Source organism: Oryzias latipes, chromosome 12 (genome assembly GCF_002234675.1).
Source record: "Oryzias latipes chromosome 12, ASM223467v1".
Lineage (NCBI taxonomy): Eukaryota > Metazoa > Chordata > Actinopteri > Beloniformes > Adrianichthyidae > Oryzias > Oryzias latipes.
Window position 1 is genome coordinate 4127624 of NC_019870.2, and position 14959 is coordinate 4142582.

General features: G+C 41.3%; 1 protein-coding gene across 10 annotated transcripts in view; it reads left to right on the plus strand.

The window, feature by feature from the left end:
• The window catches only part of LOC101171095 (tenascin), a 59141-nt gene extending 44597 nt beyond the window's left edge, over positions 1-14544 (plus strand). For 2 of the 10 annotated variants that reach the window (XM_023960503.1, XM_023960505.1), the window contains 16 exons: positions 1559-1831; positions 1937-2212; positions 2299-2565; positions 4969-5268; positions 6039-6311; positions 6501-6632; positions 8025-8168; positions 8248-8367; positions 8444-8587; positions 8675-8805; positions 9969-10101; positions 10212-10363; positions 11451-11547; positions 11625-11786; positions 13658-13821; positions 13951-14544. In XM_023960503.1, coding sequence (XP_023816271.1) covers positions 1559-1831; positions 1937-2212; positions 2299-2565; positions 4969-5268; positions 6039-6311; positions 6501-6632; positions 8025-8168; positions 8248-8367; positions 8444-8587; positions 8675-8805; positions 9969-10101; positions 10212-10363; positions 11451-11547; positions 11625-11786; positions 13658-13821; positions 13951-14061 — 2879 coding nt within the window. In that variant the 3' untranslated portion in view covers positions 14062-14544. Of the gene's footprint in view, positions 1-1558; positions 1832-1936; positions 2213-2298; positions 4313-4968; positions 5269-6038; positions 6312-6500; positions 6633-8024; positions 8169-8247; positions 8368-8443; positions 8588-8674; positions 8806-9968; positions 10102-10211; positions 10364-11450; positions 11548-11624; positions 11787-13657; positions 13822-13950 lie in introns of those variants that run through there. The other 8 variants (XM_023960507.1, XM_023960508.1, XM_023960506.1 and 5 more) reach the window with 6 other exon arrangements.
• Positions 14545-14959: the final 415 nt, after the last annotated feature.

Consider the following 14959-nt stretch of genomic DNA (forward strand, 5'->3'; position numbering starts at 1 on the left):
CCACAGTTTGACCTAAAACTCATCCGATTACTTTCACACTTCAAAATACTTAAAGAGTCACTCCAATGGAAATTGTGATTTTAACATGTTCTTGGACCATTTTTGTCATGATGGAGGATATATATAAAGAAAATTCAGATTGAAACTGCATTTATTCGATTTGTTGTTAAAATCAGGAGCAGGCAAAAAAAACCCATTTGAAAAAGCTTGTAGTTGCTGCAAACAATCTATAACTAGCAGGTCCCATGCTCCGCTCCATTCTGATGCTTCCACGCGCAGACGAATAGATCCATTTAAAGTAGCCTTTTTCCTCGTCTGAGCTGTCATCTGCCTCAAAACCGTACAACTGGATGGCTCCAAGACTGCTCGCCATTTTTGTTGCTAATGTTAGCTTGGAGTTGTAAGCTAGCGGGAGAGAGTGTAAACAAATGCATGATGGGAAGGCTTACTCTGTCCCACCCACAAGTCAGACTCCTGCTGCTCTGCAGAAACCATGTCCCAGAATTTTTTTTCTGTAATTTTGGCTAAAAGTGGCATAATTATAATTAAAAAGACCAAAATATGAAAACCAATCAAAACAACATGGTAAGAATTGCTCTATGAAAGAAACAAAGAAACACATAAAAAGAAGTGCAGGTCAGAGTTAACGACTCAACAGTCAGAAAGATTTTTGGATTAAAAACGGATCAATTAAAGAGTTTTAGCAGAAAGACAGCTGAGTTAAAAAAAAAAATAAGAAAGAAACCAAAAAGTAATTTTTGGCTTATGCCCCAAACTTCTTATTGAAACAAAAGAGGAACTTTCTTGGGGGTATCCCGGCGTCCCGTTCATTCTGGAGTTAAGCTGTACTTCAGAAAAAAATATCAGACCAATAGTCAAACATGGTGGTGGTGGTGTAATGATCTGGGAATGCTCTGTCATAAAATAAAGTCTAACGATCAGTTTTTAAGTTCAAAGATGAGAACTGAAGTTCTGCGGCAGGACAGCCGTTTGGAACAACAAGCAAGTCCATCAGTGACATTCTATGTCAGGATCTTTAAAAAGTCTTTATTTAAAAACACGTCAGTCAGAAATGCTTCACTGTTTCTGCTGCCTAAAAAGGACGGATTAAAGGGGCATTTATTTTCACATAAGACCTGGCCAGGGCTCAGCAACCTTTTAGCCTTTACTTTAACATGTTTTGTTACATTGAACCACATTGGATCATTTCAATGGGACAAATATGCAAACAGGAGGGAAAAAAGGGGGGGATAAATATTTTTCACAGCTCCATATCTGTTCATTCATTTTAATATTTTAAAGTGCTTTCAGATTAACTTTACTTTAACAAAAGTTAATCTCATGGTTGGAAAAGGGATCCCTCTCTTCTCATTAACTCATGCTTGTAGTAAGCTAAACCATTAACAAACCATTGCTTTCTAAGGAAAAGTTCTATCTGGAAACACATGATTATTTTGTTCTTTTAAGCCTCTTGCCCTTTCCAGGAAAGTAGAAATGAAACCGTTTTTTTTCTCCTGCAGAATGGCTTTGGTTTCCTAACGATGGTTTCTTTCTTCAGCAATTCCGCCTCTCGTTGGCAAACTGTACATCACAAACGTGACCTCAGGGAGCTTTTCCGTCCTCTGGAACGGAACCCAAGGACACTTTGATGGTTTGATCCTGGAAATAATTGACTCTGATTGGCTGATGGAGCCAAAAGAATTTAACGTATCGGTCGATGCTGTATCCCACGACGTCACAGGGCTCAGGCCCAGCACTGATTACATAGCCTACCTCTATGGGACGTTAAAGGGATCTCGAACAAAGGCTGTCAGTGTTATTGCAACAACAGGTACTTTAGCTTTGTTTTGGTCATTCTTTTAGCTCATTTGTTTGACTTGAACCTCCATGCACTTCGATTTCAGTAAATGTGTATTTTTTTTTCTTTTCTCTGTAGCTGAAGAGCCTGATTTGTCCAAGCTTGTAGTTTCTAACGTTACCTCAGACAGATTCTCGCTGGCGTGGCGCACAGGAAAGAAGGAGTTTGATAGCTTTATAGTAGAAGTCAGAGAGTCTGCTTTGCCCTCACAGGCCGTGGGCCGTGCGCTGCCGGGGGACGTGCGCTCCACGGTTATGGCTGGACTTAAAGCCAGCACGAGCTACGACATAAAGCTGTACGCCAGTGATGCTGGCGGGCAGAGCACTCGGCCTCTGTTTGCTGTAGCTACAACAGGTATCCCATCTGCATGCACTCCACTCCAGCTCACTTCCTGCCACAGGCGCGTGTAACCCACAGGTGGTGTTCTCTTTTTTGTTCAGAGGACGCTCCGCAGTTGGGGGTCTTGACGGCTTCCTCTGTGAGCTCACATAACCTCAGCTTGTCCTGGGAAACCGTGTCGGGCCACTTTGATGGCTTTGTTATCCGGGTCAGTGACCAGCAGTCTGACACGCTGGAGTTCAAACTGCCCGCCGAGGCCCGGAACATTACGATCCCCAACCTGACAGACGATACGGCCTACGATATTGAACTGTACGGTATTTCTTACGGGCGACACAGTTCGTCTGTGTCGGCTCGCGCTGTCACAGGTACTGCGTATTTTACTTGTATCTTTAGTGTGCTTCCAGCTTTAGGGTGATTACCTTTTTGTAGCTGTACCTGGAGAGTCTCCTGGTTTTCCCTGGAATCCCATCCCCAACTCAGTGCTCTACAAACCTAGATAAACAAATCTGAATCAGGTGTTCAGTTAAATCTCTAATTACCTAATCAGGTTGTAGTCCTCGAGGATCAGGATCATTATTGTGTCTGGAATAGAGGCTTAGTGTGTTTATTTATTTTTACAATATGCTTTGCATTTGGTTCAATCATACCAGATGTGAATCCACAAACACATTGAGATTATAACTGACAACGCGGTTTCCAGTTCTTCTATTATATGTAACTGGGTTTTAAATTGACCATAAAATTATGATTTGGACTTCAAACTGGATAATTAGGCAAAAATACTGAAATTGTTTACTTCTGGATCACAGATAAAGTTCATGTGACTTTGGGATCTAAACATCCAGAGTCAAAGAGCGATGTAGAACAGAATTCAGAGGTGGTGCCTCTTCATATCGTACTTCACTTTTTGTGGTCTTGCAGAATTTTCCTCGTGTTTCCTCGTGTTCTGCCTTCTGATTGGCTGTAAACCACAGTCAATCTGTGTCTTGTCTCCTGTGCAGAATTCATGCAGCTTGCCAAATCTATTTCTTTGATCCCGAGTATTTCTTTTTCATTCTATAATTTTGGACTTTGAGAGTGTAATCAATAGAGAACGTGTAAAAATATTCATGTCAATCTAAGAAAAGTGTGTAGTGAGGAATTTTTCAGCCTTAAAACATCTGTATTTTTTTTATAAATCCATGAGGTTTTACTTTATAATGTTTGGATTTTACCTATAGCTGTTTTTATTTTATTTTAATGTAACTCCACCAATTAATGAGGGACCACTGTACACTTAACTGATTGGCCCTTTTAATCAGATTTTATCCTGTTCTCTGATTGCCTTGTCATCTTTATGACTACGTAAACCCTGCTAAAAGATATTTTATGTAATTTAAGTGTAAGTGAAGTTAAAGGCAGTAGCAGAAAACGTTTCTACACATTCCCACCAACCCCCTGTGTAGATGTGAAGAGGGTCAGTCCCTTCTTGAGCTCAGAGTATTTCAATTCATGGGTTTTCTATACAAACTCTGCATCTCTGCTTTCTCACAGATGACTTTGTCTGCTGAACCCTATTTCTGGAAATGAATTTAATTTATCTTATTTTTAAAGACCAACATCCACCCAAGACTGCCTCAAGGCGTCACAGAGAGAAAAAACAATCCAATCCAGATCGCTAAAATAAGACTTATGATTTAAATTATAGCCTTTAAAATTATCAATAGATGACATCAGTATTTTAACCCCCCTGAGGATTTGGTCTGGGATTTTAGCAGCACAAGTACGGATGTGGTTCAGGGTCACCTAGATGAGATCAGTTTCAGCCAACATAACGTTTTATCAACTGCTTGTTTAGGGTTTTGGGCACTAAGACTCTCTTGATAGATAGTATATATACTTCAAGATAAAATATATCAGAATAACAGGCAAAAGTAGGTGTTATATCAAAGCAAAGTAGAAATCTACTTTGAACTGATACAAAAACGTATCTAGTTTAGTCTTTTTTTTTTTTACCCCTTTTCCTATCCTAAGGAACGTTAACGTTGGGTCATCTGGACCCCACTAGACAGTGCCCTGAACCTTTTTTCTTCAATGATTTGTGATCCTCACTGGTGTCCATGGATTACATGAAATCTTTCCACCTTTATCCACCTTTGTCATGGTAGGGAGAACACGTCAATGTAAGAGTGGGGTTTTCTAAGATAGCACAAGGGTTAGAGAAACACAATTTAAAAGTCACAACGCTTTAGCTTGAAGTAAACTCCATTATATTTCCGTACACAGATTTAGCTTAGACTTTAGCTCCATGTTGTGTCTGCAATCAAATTGCCTGGTACTTCTGCATTACCTCAAATGGCGTTAGCATCCTGCCACTTTGCACGTCGGCCAGTTTTTGTGACCCTGCAATTATTTTTTTCTCTACAAAACTTCCTGATAGTTTAAACAGATTCTTTTAGGGGAATGCGCCTTAACCCCGACCCCAGCTCTAACCAATAGCAGTGCGGTGATAGAAACTAACGCGCAGTAAAATGCTAAGGCTATTTTCACTGTGCTAATGCACAGGCACAATTTTTCTTCTTTAATTAGACTAAAACTTGATGGTTCTTTGGAAAATTGTGAAACTCAATGCATGTCATGTTTGAACTTGGTGTTTTAAGCTAGGGGAGTGGAAAATAGTCCATGTTTTTTGGCTTTTACATCACTGGAAGAAAGTTACTTTTGCAACAGTTGCACGCATTTCCTTCTAATCAAATCTTATCCAATCACACCCACCCCCTCCCTCCCAGCTCCTTTGCCTAAAGTAGAAAACTTGACCATTTCCGACGTCACCCCCTATGGTTTCCGGGTCTCTTGGGAGGTGAGACAGCGAGAGAAGTTAGCGCCCCATGGTGGCGGCTTTAGCCACTTCCACATTGTGGTGACAGACTCGGGCTGGCTGCTGGAGCCTCAGGAGTTCACTGTGCCGGGAAACCGAAGCCATCTGGACATTTGGGGCCTCATCACCGGCATAGGCTATGATGTCAGGCTGACGGGGGTGACAGAGTCGGGGCTGCTCTCTCGGCCTCTGACCACAGTGGCTGTGACAGGTATCACCCGCGGTTCACTGCAAGGCCCAGCAGTTCGGTTTCTTATCTGAAGCTGCTGTTTTTGGGATCCTGATGTGAAGTTTCATTGTCAAACATGGAACAAAAAACCTGAAACTCTATTTTTAAAGACATCTCTGATGGTTAGATGCCATGTTTTGAAGATGAAGCTTTGCTCAGTCCTCTTATTTAACCCCAACATTTCTCCAGAATGACCTTACGTTTTCTTCCTTGTAAGCTTTTTTTCCTTGTGATGCAGCTGTTTCCATGTGCAGGAGTCTGGAACACTGATCTTTTTTCCTCCAAAATATGAGCAAGCAAATCGTTTTGTTTCCATATTTTTGGTGTGTTTTCCTTCACTGCCATTGGTCACATGCAGGAGAAACTCCACCGTGTTGCTGCTGGCTCCTGCTGCAACCCGGGTCCCGCGGAAATCAAACGTTCTTGCAGGAAAACACTGAAATCGACAGATCTATTGAGCATGAAACATCTGTTGATTTCTTCTTTTTTTTTTTTGGTGTGTGTTTTGGGCTTTGAATGGTCTCGAGGAACTCGCCCTCAGTGGATCAGTAACTGACATGAATTTTGGAAAGGCTTTTTCTCTTGGTGCTGAGATGCTCCTCTGCTCTGGTCTCAACTGATTCTCACTAATGTGCCTCAAGCATGGCGGATTAGAGATGGTGGACAAAAAGCTTTAGGCAGACTTCTTCTTAACCCACATCCGTTTTGCTGGAAAAGATGCCAAAAGCCCTAATGTCTGCCTGTCTAACCAGAGGCCGAGCCGGAGGTGGACCATCTCTTCGTCTCTGATATCACAGCGGACGGTTTCCGTCTGTCGTGGGCGGCAGATGAAGACATATTTGACAGATTTGTGATCAAATTAAGGGACAGCAAAAGATTAGCGCATCCTCAGGAGTACAGCGCTCGAGGCGACGAGAGAACTAAGGTGATAACGGGCCTCATGAGTGGCACGGAGTATGAAATCGAGCTTTACGGTGTCACTCTGGACCAACGCTCCCAACCTGTCACAGTGGTCGCTCAGACAGGTAGATGAAAGCATAACATGTGACAATACCTACACCACTTTAGGCTCTTTTACGGACCACTAACCACTTTTATTCCCCCTGTTTAGGCTTTTCCCCCCCAAGTCTAATGGAATCCTATCAAATATAATATTCTGTTATAGGTCTGGCATGACATTTGGTTTCTTTCATGTCTTTTTTTTTTCCTGCTAGGTTTGAGCTCTCCAAGAGGCCTCCGGTTCTCTGATGTGACCGACTCCACTGCTGTGGTTCACTGGTCCACACTGGGCTCTCTGGTGGATAACTACCGCATCACCTACACGCCCTTCGGAGGAGGTCAGTTCGGTAAGGGCTGATTCTCATCGACCAATCAGAGGAAAGGCCTCTGTGCTCCACCTCAGCGCAGAGCGTCAACCTTTTTTCAAAAATCCACAACCTTTGGAAATATTTTCTTTAGCCAAATACCTGCTAACCTGCAAAAGACAGCTTTAAACAAACCATAAAATAGGATACAATGACATTGTATCTGACAAGCTATCAGTCTGATTTCTTAAAGCCTTTTGAAATGTGTAAAGTACTGATAAATATACGGGAGAAAAATTGTGTTAAAGACAATTTATTGTGAATAATTTCTAAGCTGTTTAGTTGGAGAGCATGTTAAAATGTTACTTGGTATCCGTTGACGAGTGGTTAAATATTTGAAGGACTTCATTATGAATCGCTGCTCATTTTGATGACTTGTTTCAGTGCCCCACTTCAGGATGCGCCCCTAGAAGTTTTCTCGCATGACACCAGTCTGAACTGATGGGACCGTCTCCACTCAGTTCGGTCCAACTCCAGACTTGTCCTTTCAGACATGTTTTGTTGCAATTAGCTAGCTGAACTGTTCTAGGAGTAAGCTAACCACTGTCGCCCTTTACACATAATGGAGGACATATATAAAAGAATTCAAGAGTAACCCTTGTGCTATCCGACGGCACTTTACCATTGGGAGTTGGGTCATCTAGACCCACTAGATAGTGCGCTGAACCTTTTTTCTTCAATGATTTGTGATCTTCACTGGTGTCCATGAATTACATGAAATCTTTCCACCTTTATCCACCTTTGTCATGGTAGGGAGAACACGTCAATGTAAGGGTGGGGTTATCTAAGATAGCACAAGGAGTTTTGAGTATTTCTTTATTCCAATCGCGTTGCATCAGGAGCAGAACTGGACATTTGAAAAAGCTCAGACTTATGACACAGCAACTGCCACGGGTGGGCCAAAATCTCGCTTCCTTTGCTCCAATTTTAAATGATCCACTTGCAGACATATAGAAGCATAAACGTTTTCATTTAATCATCTGAGCTGCCATCTGGTTCTAAACTATGCGGCTGGATAAATCTGATATTGCTTGTCGTTGTTTGCGACGCTAATTTTAGCTTAGGCTTATGATGTGCTTGTCGCTAGCGGGAGAGAGTGTAAACAAAGGCATGCTGGGAAATAAGCAAGGCTAACTTCCGCGCCAACAGTCAAACCAAAAGGCAATTTCTAATGTCCCACTTCTGATGTGCAGTGACAACGACAAAGGCTTTTTGAACTAGACTTTAGTTGCAAAATGTGTGAATGGATTGCAAAGAAATAACTCTTAAGGTTGTTGTACCTCCTGAATGTGAACGTGGCACAAAAGTCTAAATCACAGTCAGTCAGAATCCTCTGGAAATTGTTTGTTGAACATGTTTTTCTGTCCTTCAAAGGAAGCCCGTTGATCGTGACATCGGATGGCAGCACATCCCAGTCTCTGCTGGTCAATATGATTCCTGGAAAAACGTATGTTGTGACCGTGAGCGCCGTGAAGGGTTTGGAGGAGAGTGAGCCGAGCAGAGACACCGTCACCACAGGTTTGATTCCTTTGCCTTTTGTCCAAAGTGAAAAACCTACAGAGAAAACAAAACTTTCTTTTTGGTTCGTGTCCTGAAGCGCTGGACAGCCCCCAGAGTCTCGCTGCTGTAAACGTCACTGACGTGTCTGCCCTGTTGCTGTGGCAACCGTCTGTAGCCACGGTGGATGGCTACATCATCACATTGAGTGCTGAGTCAGGTGTGTTTCTTGGTGAATAAAACCAGCTGTGTGGACGTGACCCGCCTCTGATTGCACAGTTGGATTCTCGTTGCAGTTCCTCCGGTGGTCGAGCATGTTTCTGGGAACACGGCAGAGTTCCAGATGCGCTCACTGCTTCCAGGAACCACCTACTCGGTTGGAGTTTATGGTGTGAAAGGAGCTCAGAAGAGTGCCTCTGCAGTGACAGAGTTCACCACAGGTGGGTGTGCACGCTGAAGCAGCCGCCACGCCTGACACAGCAACGCTCAGCCGACGGCCGCATTCAAACCCGATTCTGCCTCTGCAGGCGTGGACCCGCCTCGTGACCTGACAGCCACCAATGTTCAAATCGAGAGCGCCACCCTGACCTGGAAACCTCCTCAGGCCGCCATAACTGGTTACATGCTGAGCTTTTCCTCTGCCGACGCCGTAATCAGGGTACAACAGCACAAACACTGCAGGCCTTTCAAACGAGGGATGGTGGCTTCAACTAATGACTCATTACTTCTAATTACATTCAACTTGCAGCCGTTAAATTTGGTGCTAAATAGGTTATTGCTGCTCATTGTCAGAGTAGAAAGACTATTCCAATTGTAGCACCTTTACCAAAGTTTATTATTTTGTAGATTTTCTTTTCTTTCCTGGAAGAAGAAAAAACCCAATAAGATTGAACTAAAATTTAATAATCAAGTTTCTTCAGAGTTTTTTTTTCCATTTCCATCCCAGTTGTCATCTAAACTGATCTAAAGTAACAAAAGTAAAAATAAAACATGTACACAGGACAAAGTAAACTGGGAGTTTTTATGCGTCCATTCCCTAGCCAATAAAAGAAAAGAAAAATGTAAGAAAAAAAAATTAACCCCTTCACGCCTTACTTCATCTCCAATTATATTTAAACAATTCTTCAGATTTTTTTCCTTTCAAAGTGAGGCTAAACTAAATGGAGTCCTGGATTAAATTGTACATTGCTAATTGGCGCTAAGAGGTTAATGCCGTGCCCCTAAAGTTGCACAAATATAAGCTTTAACATCCTTTTTAAATATATAAACATTTATGTATAGCTACCCAACCTCAAAAGATAATCATAGTTGTAAAATGATGCAGGAAAAAAGTGTTCTCGATTTTTCTTTTTTAATTTTTTTAACGTGAACCTCTGCAGGGCATGGTTCTGTTGTGAACATCAGAACAGAACACTTTGAAAGTGCTCTTTTAAAGAATTGCAACATTTGGTACTTCCTGGTTTGGGGCCTTGTTGGTAATACATTTCCAAACCAGGTGTCTTTCTTTCTCAGTCTGAAAATCCCCCCAACCAATGTTTTTATGTAACATTCTAGCTGCTATTTTTTCGCCAACACTGTTGCTGTATTGGACAATTGGATGTCCAATACAATGACAAATAATGATTAAAAACACATCGAACTGATGTTAAAGAGATAGAAACAGCGCCGTGTGTATCTGAATCAAAGTTTCTAGAGCGAGTTCATAAGAGCCTGATTTTAAAACATATACATTTAAGATTGTCAAAGCAATATATATATATATAAGAAACAGCTGTAGATTGGATTTAAAAGTGTGATTCAGCTGAGAATTGATGTCTGCAGGAGGTGATGCTGAGCCCCACAGCCTCCTCCTACAGCATGTCCCAGCTGACCGGCTCCACAGAGTACAACGTCCGCCTGCAGGCCATCGCCGGACCACAGAGGAGTCGGTCCGTCACTGCCGTCTTTTCCACGTGTAAGGACGGAAAAAAGAACACGTTTCCTTTGTTGTCTCATCTTTAGAGGTGGTACATGTTTATCTGCTCTCTAAACTTGGACGTTCTGTTCTGAATCTGGCCCCTTCAGTTGGTCAGCTGTACAGACGGCCGCGAGACTGCGCTCAGATTTTACTGAACGGAGAGACGACCTCTGGTCTTTACACCATCTACATCGGAGGCGAGGAGAGCCTTCCCATCCAGGTTTACTGCGACATGAGCACAGATGGGGGCGGCTGGATGGTGAGACGCTCTCAAGCCAAAAACAATGTGTAAAAGAACTTGCAGCTCCTGTATTTCCTAAGGACGCACCAAACCTTTAGCAACTGACTGTATTTGGACAAATGTTGAAAAAAAAGCCACATTCAGCCTTCAACGGGACAGAGTTGAAGTGAGGCCGAATAGTAGTGTTTGATGCAATCAAAGTTTGGTTCATCAACGTGCATCAATGACCTTGCACCTTCTTGAAAAATGACGGCATTTAACCCTTGTGCTATCCTAGGCACTTTAACATTGGGAGTTGGGTCATCTAGACCCACTAGACAGTGCTCTGAACCTTTTTTCTTCAATGATTTGTGATCTTCACTGGTGTCCATGGATTACATGAAATCTTTCCACCTTTATCCACCTTTGTCATGGTAGGGAGAACACGTCAATGTAAGGATGGGGTCATCTAAGATAACACAAGGGTTAAAAGCCAAAGACTCAGAACCACAAGTATGCGTTGTAATGAAGTACCTGGCTGTAGAGGACCATGCCTTTAATGTTGTGGAAGACATTGGCTTTCAGAGGCCTGTGCAGTACATTGAACCTCTTATACGATACCAAGCCGGCGGTATTTCTTTATAAGAAGTCAATGTTTCTTTTTATTTCAAAGCTTAAGTTCCGTTATTGACGAATCTGTTCTGACCCTGGAATATATGTTGTGTAACTGTTTAAGGTTATATCTGCAGCTGGACAGCCCATTTACTGTTTATATTAATAACATATCTATTGGCCTATCCACTATTTGAATGGATGTTTTGATAGAACCCTAATATACCCTAATATACATGAAAACCACTGGCATTCTTGCTGGAAATGTGACTGGAATAATGAAATTATGAAATAAACATTTAATTTATTTGAAAAACATGTCTAAAATAAATTCTAGGCTATTTATGAAATATGAAAACATTTATCTAAAAAAAACTCAACTGTCACATTTCCCGATATTCCCTAACTGTTGTGTATTTGAACAATCATTTCAATTTTGATTCTGCTTTGGCCACACATTTTTATTTGGGTTTTCTCCACCTCAGCCAGCCGCTCATCCGTCGTTCCTCCTCAGGTTTTCCTCAGACGTCAGAACGGAAGGCTGGATTTCTTTAGGAACTGGAAAAACTACACCGCTGGCTTTGGGAACATGAACGAGGAGTTCTGGCTGGGTAAGGCTGCTCCACTTCTCCACAGCTTTATCTTGATCTCATCTTCCATCACTCACAGCTCTGAACCTGGGTTACAGGTCTCTCCAGTTTACACAAAATCACAGCTTTGGGACACTATGAGCTTCGAGTGGACCTGAAGGACAAGGGGGAGTCGGCCTACGCCCAATACGACAAGTTTACGCTTTCAGAGCCAAGATCGCGCTACAAGATCAACATAGGAGCGTACAGCGGAACTGCAGGTAGGAGTTGTCTCTACCTTTGGGTTTGTTGGGACAATAGAGTCCAGCTTAACCAGAGAAGATATAAACGATCCTAAACTAACTGTAATCAGAAACGGTGGCATTTTCACCCTTTAAAAGCTCCAGTGTTTACGGTCTTTAGACTACTGTAACTCTCCAACCATTTACGTAATTAACACAATTCCAGTGGATGATATGCAACATTTTTTAGTAAAGAAGTGCTTACGCTTATAACGTAAATCAGCTGATTCTGTCGTGGGGAAAAGCTGTATCCTGTTATGCGGCACTTTGTTAGTAATGTGTTGCGTATTGGTGCAAAGCTGGTACACAAAGCTGCTTTATTTTGTATCTGAATCGGCTGATTCATATCGATTGTGTAAATGGTAGAAGAGTCACGCTATGCCAAAGAGCGTGTGGTGTTCAAGGGTTAAAATTTGAAACATTTTGGAGTTGCAGACATGCAGATGTAAGTGGACTTGGTGACTTGGCTGGGAAAATCATGGAAATAATTAGATGTGATCTGCTCTGAGAGCTGACTGGATCACGGAAAGCCCCACCTGCAGTGAGAACAGGTTTAAGCTCTGCAGCAGATGAATCAAAACCACAGAAAGTCTCCAATGACGTCCTTCATTAGAGGACACAGATTTTCCTTCAACTTTACCCATGATTCCCTTGGGAAAAGTGTAGGAAACTGGCTCGTCTTGGTAACAAGGGATTTACAAAGGTAAATTCCCTTTTTATGCCATTAGCGGACATAATCATACAAAGCGGGCTAGGAGTGAGGAATGCAGGAAAGGGGGTCTGAAGATTAGTGGAAGTGGCTAGATGATAAACAGTGAATTTGTTTAAATGTGTTTTACTAAATGCTTTATGAGGAAATCTTACAACAGGAAAGTTTTGATAAATATTTATGAAGCTTGGAGCAAAAAATCAGCTTATTTACACTGACATTCTGAACTAGTAATAATGTTAGTAATTCCCTCTTGAGGTGAACTCAGGTTTGTGATCCCTGAATCTGCTGAAAACCTTCTTGAGAACTTTAAAAAAAAAAACTGTCTCCTGGTGGTTATAAGCTGAACTGAAGCCTCCATGCACTAAAACAAAAACAATTGTAATCTGCATAATCTGTATTTTCTTTTTGAAGAATTGGTTAATCAACAGTATTTCCAATGAGGAAGTGACCTGAGAATTAATAATTTTTTCTAAATACTATTATTTATGAGTTGCAATTGGAAATCAAACAAGCACAAATCATAAAGAATGCAGGAATAATAAGGAATAAAATGGCAACAAACATATAAAGAAATGTCCAAAAAAGTCTTTTCATATCCAGATGTCTATTTTTTTCATTTAGGATAAAATCCATGCATTGAATCAGTTCAGCTTTTTAACCATTTCAAATAATTTCACAGCAGTTTTACTTCTCAAATACCTTAGAACAGAGAAGAACATGCTCATAGAAAACTATAAAATTAAAAAAAAAATTATATTTTTGTAGATGAAAAATATTCGTTGAATCATCATTTACTAGAATGTCATATTGAACTGTAGGTCTGTTTATAAAACTGTTCTATTTTATTTTAAGTTACCAGGGATAAATCTCTTTTCTTTTTCAGTTTCTGTCAGTCTTTTGGAGGGAAAATCCCTCATTTAGAGTGTTTTTAGTAGAAATCAATGCTGACATTTCCTCAGTTCTCATTAAAGAAAGACTCCAAGTTTAATGTCTTTGGTTTTTCCTGGAAGCGTTTTAAAGGTTAAGTATCAAAAAGCATTGAATGAATCTTAGGAAAAACGAGCAATTCTTTTCTCAGATTTTCATCAGCGAGCGTGCAGAACCGTAACTAGATTCTCCATTTAACGCCTCCAACCAGGTGACTCCATGACCTACCACCAGGGCCGGCCCTTCTCCACCTACGATAATGATAATGATATCGCCGTGACCAACTGCGCCCTGTCCTACAAAGGTGCCTTCTGGTATAAAAACTGCCATCGTGTCAACTTGATGGGGAAATACGGGGACAGCAGTCATAGTAAGGTACGTGCAGCTGCCATAAAATAATTTTCTTTCAACTTGAATAAAGTTCTGTCAGTTGAGACTCATTGGGAGTTCTTCTTATCGACTAGATCACCTCTACTTTTATTTATTTTTTAACAAATTCTGCAGGGGATCAACTGGTTCCACTGGAAAGGACACGAACACTCCATCGAGTTTGCAGAGATGAAGATCCGGCCAGCCAACTTCCGAAATTTAGAAAGCAGGAAAAAGCGATCGTAGTCGCGTGAACCTCCCCTCTCCTGTGCGGCACCTCATCAACAAACCCTCATTTCCCCCACATCTAAGCTCTGATTCTTATTCCGTTCAGGTCCAGAACATCACGCCAAAGAACTGGTGCAGAATTTAGCCCTTTTGTTTGTCGCCGTGTGACTGTTTCCCTCAAAGAAAAGAGCTGTTTTCCCCTTTATGGGTTGGACATTTGTGTGTCAATGTGACTGCCCCGCCCAAAGCCAGGAAAACTGGGAACCTGCCCCCTATCCCTGAATCTGTCATGTGTATTTTAGGTGAATCGTGTTTTAAATTAAATGAATCTTTCATGAGAAAAGTTTGGTTCTAGTGATCATAAATTAACTCTTTATTGTACAAACATCCACCGAACGTGCTTGTTGTGAACCTCCACTTCTGAGCTGCTGGTTTCTGGCAGATCAAACATCTGGTGCTCTGTAACCTTTACTACAAATAAAAACCTGTTTGCTAAAAGTGTGCTGCTGTAGTTTCTCTCTGATCCAGCAGGGGGCAGTGTTTGCTTTTTTTTTCTCTTCTGAAACCGAAGGTAACATTTTCAAAGACGATCTTTTATCAGTTTTTAAGCCTTATAAGATTTAAAAGGTCTGAATGTTTTTGTTAAATCATTGCAATTATTAAAGTTAGTCTGAAAGTACAATTCTTTCTAGATTGTTGATCCTGTGTCACTAAATAAGAACAGATTCAAATAGACTACTTCTGTCATTTCTCTGAAGACATTTATTCAATTCTTGCAGGGGGAGCGTCCCTCTTGTGGTTACTGCTTCTTGTTTTTTACAAAGATTCAAGTGAGTTTTGTCTTTTTCAAACTTCAGTTTTTACTAAATCTACACGTTCAGCAGGTTTTATCCAACTGTGAATTGAAGCCAAGACT